At 35.1% G+C, this 13002-nt stretch overlaps 1 protein-coding gene across 7 annotated transcripts in view; it reads right to left on the reverse strand.

The window, feature by feature from the left end:
- Positions 1-13002, reverse strand: part of HIPK3 (homeodomain interacting protein kinase 3) — a 94663-nt gene that overhangs the window by 50833 nt on the left and 30828 nt on the right. For all 7 annotated transcript variants that reach the window (XM_040495497.1, XM_040495500.1, XM_040495498.1 and 4 more), the window contains exon 2: positions 10950-12048. In XM_040495497.1, coding sequence (XP_040351431.1) covers positions 10950-12046 — 1097 coding nt within the window. In that variant the 5' untranslated portion in view covers positions 12047-12048. The remainder of the gene's footprint in view (positions 1-10949; positions 12049-13002) is intronic.

The raw sequence follows: 13002 nt of genomic DNA on the forward strand, positions 1-13002 counted from the left end.
AAGGGATTACCTAAGTATAAAAATATTCTAATATTATACAGCAATTTTTAGAAAGGCAATATTCCTTTCTAAATATTAACAAAATAGTAACATATCTAAAATTATAATTTGATGAAATACTTTCAAAACAAAATATTTTTCTTGATTCTCATTATCAGGATTTCCATTTTTCACCTATCAGAAATAAAAGATTGCCTAAAACTAAGTAAAAAACAAAAGAGGAGTTAATTAAAATTTGGAAAGCCTTTAAGCTAGACACCTTGATCTGAAAGTATTTGAGTGACTTATACCACTCAATCCATGAAACTAAAGGAAGTTAGTCACGGCTGCAAGTAGATATATTAATATCAAAAGGCTTCATGAAAGCTTAGTACATACAAGATAAAATTTCAATTCTACTTACTTAAATATTTTGAATCTTACACTTTGAGAGTTACACACTAAAAACCTCCTGCTTTTGATAAAAGCACTCTAGAAAACTACCAGCATATTCCTTGGATTTTCTGATTCGTAAAATATTAAGAACTATAACTATTTTGGGCATTTAGTGTTTTTTTGTTTGTTTGTTTTTGTCAGCACTCATCACAGTAAGTACTCTTAATCTTTTTCACATATTCCACCCATCCCCCTCCCACCCACCCTTTGGCATCTAGTTTTAAAGTATTTAAGACTTAACTGTATTTATTTACTTTTACTACAGAAAACATCAAATACAGCTGATGTGTGAACCACCATCTACCAATAACCTAGCTTCAAAAATTACCAATGCATCAACAAAAACTGTCTAAAATTATAATTAATGGTTATCCACTAGGTGGTAGTAAGCAAACCCCAGATATATAATTTCACTTATAAATACTTCAACATATAACTCTAAGGGATACTTAAAAATAATAACCACAATGCTATTATCACACATAAAAAAATCAGTAATTCCCTATATCATCTGACATCCAAATTTTCTCTATTGCCTTATAACTGTCTCTTTCACAGTTAATCTGTTCAATTAATATTTAAATGAGTTCACACATGAAGATTCTATTTAACAGTTTCATAAAATAATCTAGGGAAACATACACGGGGGGGGGCAAAGTATTAAGTTAAAAGCAAACTGCAAAACAATGTAATCTGTGAGTCTATTTTTATAAAAATGTTTATCTTAATACATGATAACAAAATGTAGTCATTTTAGTAGTCATACTAGCCATGATTTGGGGTTATTATAAAACAAATCAGCCTGAAATAAACCACTTTTTTTTTTTTTTTAAAGAGAGAGCACACATGCACAAGCAGGGGAGAAAGAATCACAATCTCCGCACTTAGCACAGAGCCTGACGTGGGGCTCAATCCCACAACCCTGGGATCACGGCCTAAGTCAAAATGAAGAGTTGGACACTTAACTGACTGAGCCACCGAGGCATCCCTGAAATCATTCAACTTTAAAAACAAAATGTGATTTAGCTTAAGAAAATTTCAAACGTTGTATTTCACTTCCTGAGATTCAGGTAGTCATGTCTAAAATACTGCTAATGGAAGACTTTTCCAGGTTACTTTGTTTTCCTTATTTGTTTTTACTCGTTTTTAATGAGGAGGTTTAACACATGGTGTTAAATATACACTTATATATAGAAATCCACAGGAGTCAGGTGCATGTCTAAATTCACACACAATTTCAGTCAACAAATATCATCAACCATACCAAAGCATTTTTCCCCCGGTAGGTATGGGGAGTATCCTACTAAAGCCAAAATAACCACACTAATACCAAAAGGTATCTTAAATCTATCCATTTCTTTGCACTGCCACCACATCCTCTCTATGGATTACTTTAATGCCTCTTTCCTAATGGTTTTCCTACTCCTACTCTCATTCTGGTCCTCATCCTCCTCCTCCAAATAGCAATTAAAGTGATTAAAACATAAACCATAGTGGCTACCCTCCATCTTCAAATCACCCCTACTTTATCCACTCTACTACACTTAAGTCTCACTGGCAAGCTTTCAGATTCCCTACTTTATCAAACTCTTACCAATCTCAAGAGCTTCACACAGCTCTTTCTTTGCCCAAGGCTCTCAATTCCACTCACTCTGGTTGGTGGTCTCCCTTCAGGCCTCAGTTGAATATATCATGTCTTTAGAAATTTACCCTGTCCACCCAATTTAAAGTCCTTACAACTAACTAGCTGTCTGAAACAAAAAACAAAAAACATTAGATCTATACCTCAACAAATTATAAGAATAAACTTATAATAGATTAGAGATCTAAATACTTAAAATGTAATTCAGTAAGTACTAGAATAGGGCAAATGTCTGGTTTTTTTTTAATGTTTATTTAATTTTAAGAGAGAGAGACAGAGAGAGAGAGAGAGAGAGACAGACAGAGCATGAGTGGGGGAAGGGTAGACAGAGACAGACAGACACACACACACACACACACACACACACACACACACACACACACGGAACCTGAAGCAGGCTCCAGGCTCTGAGCTGTCAGCACAGAGCCTGACTAAGGGCTCAAACCCACAAACCATGACATCATGACCTGAGCTGAAGTCAGACGCTTAACTAACTGAGCCACCCAGGCACCCCGGTAAATGCCTCCCTGAATTAGCATGGGAAAAGGTTTTCTAACCACGACTTAAAATCCACAAGCAATAAAAGGGAAGACAAAATTGACCACACACAAAAAAAATTTTACAAGGCAAACAAATAAAAAGACATCAAAAAGTCAAAATAAAAAAAAATGCAACATATATGACAAATAAAGGACTAATATTCCATATATGTAAGAGATCTTTAAAACTGGTAGACAAAGGGCCATGGTCAACTCTTAATACAAAAATGGGCAAAAGACATGAACAGAAAATCCACACTCACACAATTTTAAAATGACCCTTAAACACTCATTATGTCTCACTCATAATGAGAAATGAAAATTAAAACTACATAGATCTACCATCAGATTCGCAAAATTGTTAAATAGCATATTCTGCTGGCAATGCTGTAGAGAAACAGGCACTATCATATATTGCTGATGGGAATGCAAACTGGTACAGTTCTTACTGACAGAAATTTGGCAATATTTAACAAAACTATATATGCATTTACCTTTTGATTAAATAATCCCACTTCTGAAAATTTACCTTGAAGATACAACTTGAACAATACAAAATTATATTTGCACAAAGCTATTCTTTGTAATTGTAATTGGGAAACACTATGTCAATAACTAGGAAAGTGTCTGAATAAACTATGGTAATCCACAATAAAATAGAAAGATCTCTATGAACTGACATGAAGTGATTTCCAGGAAATACTGTTAAGGGAAAACAGCCAAGTGCAAACAGGTAGCTATAGTATGTTACCTTTACTGTAAGAAAGGAAACAAAAAAATAGACATTTATCTGCTCACATAACCCCCTGCCAAACACAAACACACAAAGCCACATGCAAAGAATAAATTGAAAACTAATGATAATGGTTACCAAAAGGGGTTAGGTAGGAATGAGGTGGGAAGAACAGAAAAGACGGAGTGACACTTCTGATGGTTTTAGCATGGTTCTGAGTTTTAGAACATTAATTAATGTTTCACATAGTCAAATAAACAAAAAAGGACATGGGTGGATCCAAAATGAAATACAAAGAAATGAACTTAAATATATTTCAAGTAAACAATAATCACACACTGAAAGCAGAGGTTTGAAGAAGAACTTAAGTAACTTAAAACACACTATTTTGACTACATGCTCCAAGTCTGTGGCTAAAGAATAAAAGAACTGTAAATAAATGTTGTACTCTGGTTAGTAAATTAGCAATGGTAGGGGTAGCAATACCAAAACTATGTTAAGTGTATTCTAGAACTGAACTAATAAGTAACAAATTGTGGATAATGAGATCCAAATTTCCTGGAATTATAAAAGGGATTATAAAGGAAGAAGGATAGAATGAACTCTGGAGGTATTAGAACTGGACATATCAGTATGAATTCATGGTTTTAATATATAGACAGACACAATTACACTAACACACACACACACACACACACACACACACACATTTTCTAGCTTTGCCACTCAAAGGGTCTAAAAGCAAGAACACCTTAGCACTAATGAACACATCTGACACTAGCATCCAGATTTTGGTTTTTAAACACCATTCTCCAATAACCAAAGCTCCTTAGAGAAATGGCCAATACCAGGGTTGGGGAAGGAAAGATACAAAGTCAGTATGGATCATCTTGTGGTACTGGAAAGTAAGCACTCAAATGGGGCCATGGCAAAGAGACACAGAAGCAAACTTAAAGTGGCCCCTGCTGGACAGTTTAGGACAATTATTCACTAAAAAAATAACAATAAGTAACAGATTATAACCCTTTGAATATGAATCCATGAATCCATGCAGAAACAAATTTAAAAACAAGTAAAGCTCTTCCTTATAAAAGAATTCCTTACAAAGGAAGGACAGAATTAGAAAATCATCTCACAGCCCCATACTTAAAAATATTTAAGGCCAAATTCACCAATGGATGGATGCTAAAACTGGTTCGTGAAAATTAGATGAGAAAACAGTATAGTTTTAAAGTATCTCTCCCCAAGATACTTATTAATTACAAAGAAAAAACACCTTATAGTGCAAAAATCTGACAGTCACCACCTCAACAAAGTAATCATAGTTAACCAGTTGAGACAAAATGACATCATATGCCTCCCAATATGTGAGATCACAACATCACTTCTGTGTAGTCTAAAAATGCATAAATTGAAAACATCAGACAAACCAAAATTAAGGAGCATTCTACAAAATAACTATCCAGTGCTCAGGGTTATGGGGCGACTGGGTGGCTCAGCTGGTTAAATGTCCGACTTCGGCTCAGGTCATGATCTCGCGGTTTCTGAGTTCGAGCCCTGCATCAGGCTTTGTGCTAACAGCTGGTAGCCTGAAGCCTGCTTCAGATTCTGTCTCCCTCTCCTTCTGCCCCTCCCCAACTCACACTCTGTCTCTCTCAAAAATAAAATAAAAGGCAGGAAAGAGGGCACTTGTTGGGATGAGCACTGGACGTTATATGGACACCAATTTGACAATAAATTATATTAAGGGGGAAAAACTAAATTAAATTTAAAAAGAATTTTTTTAAATAAACATTAAAAAAAATTTTTTTAAGTGTCAGGGTTATGAAAGGCAAAGAAAAAACGAAGGAACTACTCCGGATGAGAGGACATTAAAGGGGCATACATGGCAAATGATGCATTGTGTGATCTTGTATTGAATTCTGGGCAGGAAAAAGGTCATAAGTGAGAAAACTGGTAAAACCTGAATAAAGTCTATAACTAAGCTATACTAGTATTAAATAGATTTTAATTTCCTCAAATCAAATAGTATTTTGAGTGGTTCAAATACTTCATCAAATCAAGAATACTGAATTGATGTTAATTGATGATGATTTTAATCATCATACTGGGGTTATGTAAGAGAATATCCTTATGTTTAGGAAACACACATGGAAGTATTTAGAGGTAAAGGGGCCCATTGTCTGAAACTTACTCTCAAAAACAATGCAAGAAAAAAACATGTGTGTGTACATAGAACCAAGAATGAGTGGTAAAACTACAGTGGTAAAATTTTTAAATTTGAAACACTTAGAGAATCCAAGTGAAAGGTATACAGGAATACTTTGTATTATTTTTGCAACTTTTTTATATGTCTAAAATTATTTCCAAGCAAAAAGTTAAAAAACAAAAACAAAAAAAGTAACTCCATCCTGGTATTCTCTGTCCCTGTTCCTTTCCATAAGAGAGTACTACTTTACCTTTTTGGTTCTCTACCCATTAGATTATATGCACCATAATGGTTAGGTCTACATTTCTGCTCCTAAATGAATAACCAGCACCGAGCACAATAATTTACACTTTATATGCCCTAATTATCTTGGATTAAAGACTTAACCGTGTGCCATTTTACAGTTTTCTACTCATGAATCTTTCTGCTGATAACATTTTAAGAGGTCTCAATCAAATGATGGACATAAAACGTAGGGTATCTTGGGGCACCTGGGTGGCTCAGTCAGTTGGGCGTCCGACTTCAGCTCAGGTCATGATCTCGCAGTCTGTGAGTTCGAGCCCCGTGTTGCAGCTCGGAGCCTGGAGCCTGCTTCCCATTCTGTGTCTCCCTTTCTCTCTGCCCCTCCCCTGCTCATTCTCTCTCTCTCTCTCTCTCTCTCTCTCTCTCTCTCTCTCTCACTCTCACTCTCTCTTTCTCTCTCAAAAATAAACATTAAAAAAAAATGTAGTGTATCTATACAATGGAATATTATGTAACAACAAAAAGAAATGAATTACTAATAACATGCTACAGCATGGATGAACCTTGAAAATGTTATGCTAAGTGAAAAATAAAAGTCAAAAAGGACCACATAAATACATTCATATAAAATGCTAAGAATGTGCAAATCTACAGAGACAGAAAGTAGATGTGGGGCACCTGGATGGCTCAGTCAGTTAAGCATTCAACTCTTGATTTCAACTCAGATCATGATCTCTCAGTTCGTTGAGATCCAGCCCTGCATAGGGATCTGTGCTGACAGCGTGGAGCCTACTTGGGATTCTCTCTCTCCTTCTCTCTGCCCCTATGCTGCACATGCACGCTCTGTCTCTCAAAATAAATTTTTTTAAAAAGTAGATTTTTTTGTTACCTAGGGCTTAGAGAATAGGGAAATTGGGGAAAGATGGCTAGGGGGTATGGGAAAGGGAGTTCTGCTGGGGGTAAAGACAATATTCTAAAATTGATCATGATGATGCACAACCACAAATATACTAAAAACCACTGAATTGTACACTTCAAATGGGTAAAGTTCATGGTACGTGAAATATATCTCAATAAAGTTGTTTAAAGAAAAACAACTTTAAGAGTCCTACCAAAATTTCTAGGGTGCCTGGATGGCTCAGTCGGTTAAGTGCCTGACTCTTGATTTCAGTTCAGGTCATGATCCCATGACTCACGGGATCAAGCTCCATGTTGGGCTCTGCGCTAACAGTGTGGAGCTTGCTTCAGATTCTCTCTCTCCTTCTCTCTCTGCCCCTCCCCTTATGTTTTCTCTCTCAGAATAAATAAACATTAAAAAAAAAAAAAAAAAAAGAGCCCTACCAAAATTTTTATTTGGAGAGAGAGAGAGAGAGAGAGAGAAAAAGAGAGAGAAATCTATGTCTATGGCCACCATGTATGGCACTGAAAACTACTTCATTATAGACTTTTGGAAATTTCAATTAAAACTTCTGTTAAAATGAAACCCCACTGACAGCCTTTTATTCAGATTTCTAAATAAAAATAACTGTTTCATGATACAGAGAAGAAATTGCCAGGAATTTTAGCCAATACTGAGCTTTTTTAGGTAAGGGTGGTTTAGTGAAAGAGAACACTTTAATGCTAGTCAACCTAACTCCTTCTCTACTCTCAAAGCTCACACAGGGGTCATTTCTCCCTGGAAGCCTCTTTGAATGCTCAAATTAGGTTAAGTGCTCTCCTCTGTACTCCCACAGCTCCCTGTACACCCCTGTACCTTAGGACTTCTTGAAACAAACTATTTTTCTCCTCTTATCAAATTATGAAATCATGTTTAATCACATCTGTATTCCTAGCACAGTACCAGCACATAAAAAGGACTCAACAAAAATTGAGTTAAACTTGGAGTGTGAATTTGGACTTGTTTGACTTCTATGAGCCTCAGTTTTTACCTATTCAAATAGGAATTCTACCAGTTGTCTTACCTAACTCATAGGGATGACACATGAGAAACAAACTAGGAAATACAAATAAAAGCACCTGAAAAAAATGTAGTATACATACACAGTCTTCTATTATCAAAGGAGCAACCTACATCAAGTATTAGTTATTACTGTATGGGTCATTCTCCGTACTTAATTTTGTTATAGGAGCTTTGTCTTTGATACTTCTGGGTCTAAAAAGGCATAAGGGGATGGGGATACCCTAAACAAAAACTGATAAGCCTAAATTAATTGTTTCTCATTCATTATATACCATTCTGTCAACTATTACAGGCAAAATAGAAAGCATTCTATACCACAACAACAATGAACGAATGCTAAATTACTCAGTAAACTACAACTGAGTTGTATACAACTCAGTATACAACTGCTTTTCAAGTTACTTTACAGCACACTTTCCGGTCTGTATGTTCTGAAGTGACCCAAACCACAGGCTAGAATTCTATATTTAAGAGAAAAAGATTCATGACCCGAATGCTGCCACCGCACCTCAGAAACACAGCACCTTCTGCTGCTAAAACCTTTTATGCGTTCAAGAGCCCTGTGTGTTCTTGACAGAAACCATACTCATGCAGCTGAATTTAGAACATGCTGACCTTGAGCAAATCAATGCCCTTAGCATGTACTTCTGGCTTATATCACTGCAAGAGGTAGACAGCCTCACCATCTATAGTAGTCAACAATTTCTGGCCACTGTCCCCTGGCTATTTTAAGATATCCCAACACATTTCTGTGTTGCCCAGTTCAAAGAAACAGAATAACACATGAACCTATGTTTAAACACAAATCGTTTACCTTGGAACTTGGGGTATGGGTGTTCATACTGTGATTAGCTCAAAAATATTTAATTTGGTAAGTTTCCACTTCCTGCTTTCATTTTTTAAATATAACATATTTTTAACAAAAAGTTAAAAATCAAGTATAAGACACTTTTGCTTACTGTCTACTCAAATTTATAAGTAAACTTGGTAAAAAACTAAGCCAAAATTGGTGAACAAATATTGAAAAAGATTAATGTTTTACCTGCTATTTTCATGCAAAATTACACTAGATATTAAAACAGCACATGATTAAGGACTATGTGACACTTTCACCAGTCTACCTTAGTATTAACTCTTCTAACTCTTGGATCTAATTAGCATAAAGTCCTTTTAAAAGGTTTTTGTCCAAGCAACATAAATCAAAATGCTACTAGCAGAGTCCTTGTTTACAAATTAGAACCTCATTTTTTTTTTTAACTCTAAACAAAGAATCTGCAATTTAGCAACTGTATGTATACCTTCTAAAATTCAGGTAAATTATCTACTTGAAATTTATATATAAAAACAAATTCAAAACTTAGTAATTGTACTTAGCAATTATTCATAGCTTTTTTTTTTTTTTTACTCATTCCCAACAGAAGCTAATATTTGTGCAAAGGCCCAATGCTAGAAATCAACATCATAAAATATTTAGCATTTCAGATTGCTTTTTAAAGGATTTCCTTTACTCCCTTGAAACATTTAATAAATGTTTAATAAATGTTCTCAAGTGTAAAAAATAAAGCTTTTTTTTTTTTTTTTTACTCTCATCCAAAAGATTTCAATAAAGAAAAGGAGTATAGGTATCACACAGAGCTAAATCTGATATGCACTATAATGCAGGACCCAAATAAAATGAAGTCATTTACTAACAAGTGAACTAAATATAGAGCCCAAGCAGCTGGAGCCTAGAGTTTATATAATATGCTAGCTGACAACTAAAAGCTCTTAAGACAGAACCCATAGAGTACAAAGGGAAGGGGGAAAAAAACACTACTCTTCTCATGCTGTTAAATAAGATTTTGAAATAATTATTCCAGCAAAAAAAATGAACTAAAAACTAATCCTGCATTCCATTACATTAAAAAAAAATCTGTCAGAAATACAGAGGATCAAATAAATGTAATTATATATTAAATAAGACAATACTGTAATTAACTACAAAGCTTTTAAATCATGTAAAAGGTTTTAAGAATAGTATCTAGCACTCTAATACCAAAAATCTTACAACCAGGAATATACTAAAGAATAATTAGACTATATTCCTAATTTCTAATATATATTTTAATAAATTGTCACTAAGTGATATATATGGGACTCCTTCTAATAACCTACTAATGGTAGGGCATATATCTGGAGTTCATGTTTTGTAGTAGCTAATTAATTTCTCCTATATAGTGTCCTGGGTACTAAAGTATGTATTTGTAAGACACTAATCAGAATGAGAGGTATAGTAAAAAGGTAGATACAAAACCAGAAAAAAAAAACAACCCTTGCTGGGCCTAAATTTATAATCCTCATGTTCTAACAATCTTCAACAACAAACTGCATGTATCTGTCTATTCACTAACTTATAAAATGGCCAATATTGGCAAGCTCCTGTATTTACCCAGTTTTGGGGCTCTAGAGCATATTTCATTCTAGCTGAAATGAAAACAGTATCTCAAAATTATAGAACCATGAATCCAAAACCATTTTACATACTCAAGAAGATATTTTGAATCCTGGTAATCATTAGCCCTTAAGACTACATATTGACACTCCAAGCTAGCATTGTATTAATCATGACACTATAGCACTTTATCAATATTTACATGGAAATTATTTTCTTTTTTAAATTCCACCCATAGCACCAACACCAAAATAACATTACCCATAACATATAGATGGAAGCATAATCAAACCTGTTATGGAAAAGTCACCTAAACATTCAAGGCAGCCATGAAGTGTGTCTGAATCTCAGTATCACTAATCAAAATAACTTTCTGAATTCTTATCTAAGTATTCAGTCACATCTAATTACCTTTAATAAACTAGTTCTCTTAAGTGCCAAAATACTGAAAGATATATACAAAAATTACTATGAACCCTTTCCCAACATTTGAAGACTTCTGTTTGATCATCATTAATAACCTATCACTCCTTCAGGTCATGGAACTTTGGCATGGAGCTGCTGGGGAGATTTCTACTCTGTTTAGGCAGATTTTATGCCTAAATTTTAAAAATCTTAACACCTCAAACCTAAACCAATCTTGTCTGGATTTATTTATTTACCCAAGCCATCTTTTTTACCATGTACACACACAAAATTATTTCATTTAGCCAAAATTCAACATTTATTAAAGAGCCAAAAGGTAGTTGTCACCTACCTGTAGTACCGAGATTGTAGATATGTTGAACAAACAGTCTTTGATACATGACTGGCCGACCCAAAGTCTATCACCTTAACCCTGTATGGCTGCCGAACAGGATCCACCAGCATAATATTTTCTGGTTTGAGGTCAGCATGAATTAAACCAAGACTTTTCAATTTTTTCAGTGCAGTGGCCACTTGTTGAAGAATGGGTCGAATTACTTTTAGTGGCAGGGGGCTGAACTTATTTTGTTTCAAAAAGTCATACAAGTTTTGTTCCAGCATCTCAAAAACTAAACAAGTATGGTTACGGTGCTGAAAGCATTCATAAGCTCGTACAAAGTTATATTCATCAGCATTTTCAGTACTGAGTCTTGCTAATATGCTCACTTCTATTTGACCTTGACGTGCATAAGAAGGGTGATTCTTCAAAATTTTGATTGCTACAATTTCATTTGTCCCTCTTTTCCAGCATTTGACTACCTGGCCAAAAGTGCCTCGACCAAGAAAATCAAGGACTTCATAAGTATTTTTCATGGAGCATAAGACTTCATGCTGTACTAACTGATAGTCACCTTCTCCAGTGGTACAATTCTGTTTTGTTCCTGTGGTAGTTGTCACAACTGTCACTGGATTTCCCATGTTGGTTTGCAACATTGCAGGAAGTATGGACAATTCATCAACAATCTGCATTGCGCTGCTATGATTATCCAACTCCTCACTCTTGCGCTTCAATCCACATCGCTGGGGGCCTTCTAGGAAACTGAACCTGTGTCGCCACGCCCCAATCTGAGGTGCCTCCACTTGAGCTTGCTGTGCCTGAGCTGCTATGACCTTTGTAGCACCCGCAGTGTTTTTTAAAACAACAGCACTTGTCTGCAACGAAAAGTTGTGTCCTCGAGGTCTGTTAAATGGTATCTTTGTCTGAAAAACACTACCCTTCGTGGGAGGATGAGAATTTCCAATATTTTTACCATTCACATAGGTCCGTGGATAGTTTCTTTCCTGGAATACACAACTGCTTGGCTCTACTTTGAGTTTCTTCACACTACAAAAGGCACTTGACTGAGTTTGATAAACATACGGTGGGTAGACCAAGACTTGTGAGGCCATACCTGGGGGGGGGGGGGGGGGGGAGGGAGGAAAGAAAAAGACAATATTAAATACAAAAAAAAAATTTGTTTTTAATTTTAAATCTCAAAGAAAACTTTCAAGGGTCAAGTCCATAATTTATAAAAATAATTAAACTCCATTAAGATTTTTTTCCCTTAGAGAAGATAAGCATTTTAGTATCTCCATCTTAGCTAATTAAACCTTCAGCTATTTTGAGTATTGCATATAAGCCTGGGAATAAAAAACTGAGTGCATTTAGTTAACCAAAAAATATCTACCAAGCAGCTGTAATGCCCAAGATATACCCTAGGAACTATGCCAACCATTTTTCTCCCAAAAGGGAAAAATACAGATCCCTTAACTATACACATTTGGCAAAGGTAAAGCATTCTATCACCAAATTATCATTTATGAACCAATGACAAGGAAAGAAAACATACACTGCATAAATAGAGTCACATTCCTTATAGCTAAAGTTCAAGAAATGCCCCAGAAAAAATAATCAATTGTAAAAATTGTAAATAAGACATAGGTCCTTTGCATGATGTTCTCCTTACTTAACATCTTTTTCCACATCCACCCTTGTACACTTAAGTAGACTTCTTTACATTCAGATCAAAGTGATGCAAAACCTTCTTGCTGAAGATTTACCTGGAACACAAACTCGCCACTCACTCTCTAGGCCACAGTTGGGCATTCAGTGCTCAATAAAAGCTTCTATGTTCTTCTAATTAGCATTCATGACATGATATTACATTACACTCCAATTGTGAGTGTATCCATCAGTCTTTCACACTAGATCTGAAACAAGGTGCCCAGGATATAGAGTTGGTGCTCAATAAATATGAGTTGGTCAAATTAATTTTAAAATATTTCCACTCCCCACAATTTAAAAATCTATATTGTATTAACTGGGCAGTCTCATACTGTTTTAACAAATCAAACATCAATTCCTT

This window comes from Herpailurus yagouaroundi, unplaced genomic scaffold (genome assembly GCF_014898765.1).
Source record: "Herpailurus yagouaroundi ecotype Mexico unplaced genomic scaffold, PumYag 187, whole genome shotgun sequence".
NCBI lineage: Eukaryota > Metazoa > Chordata > Mammalia > Carnivora > Felidae > Herpailurus > Herpailurus yagouaroundi.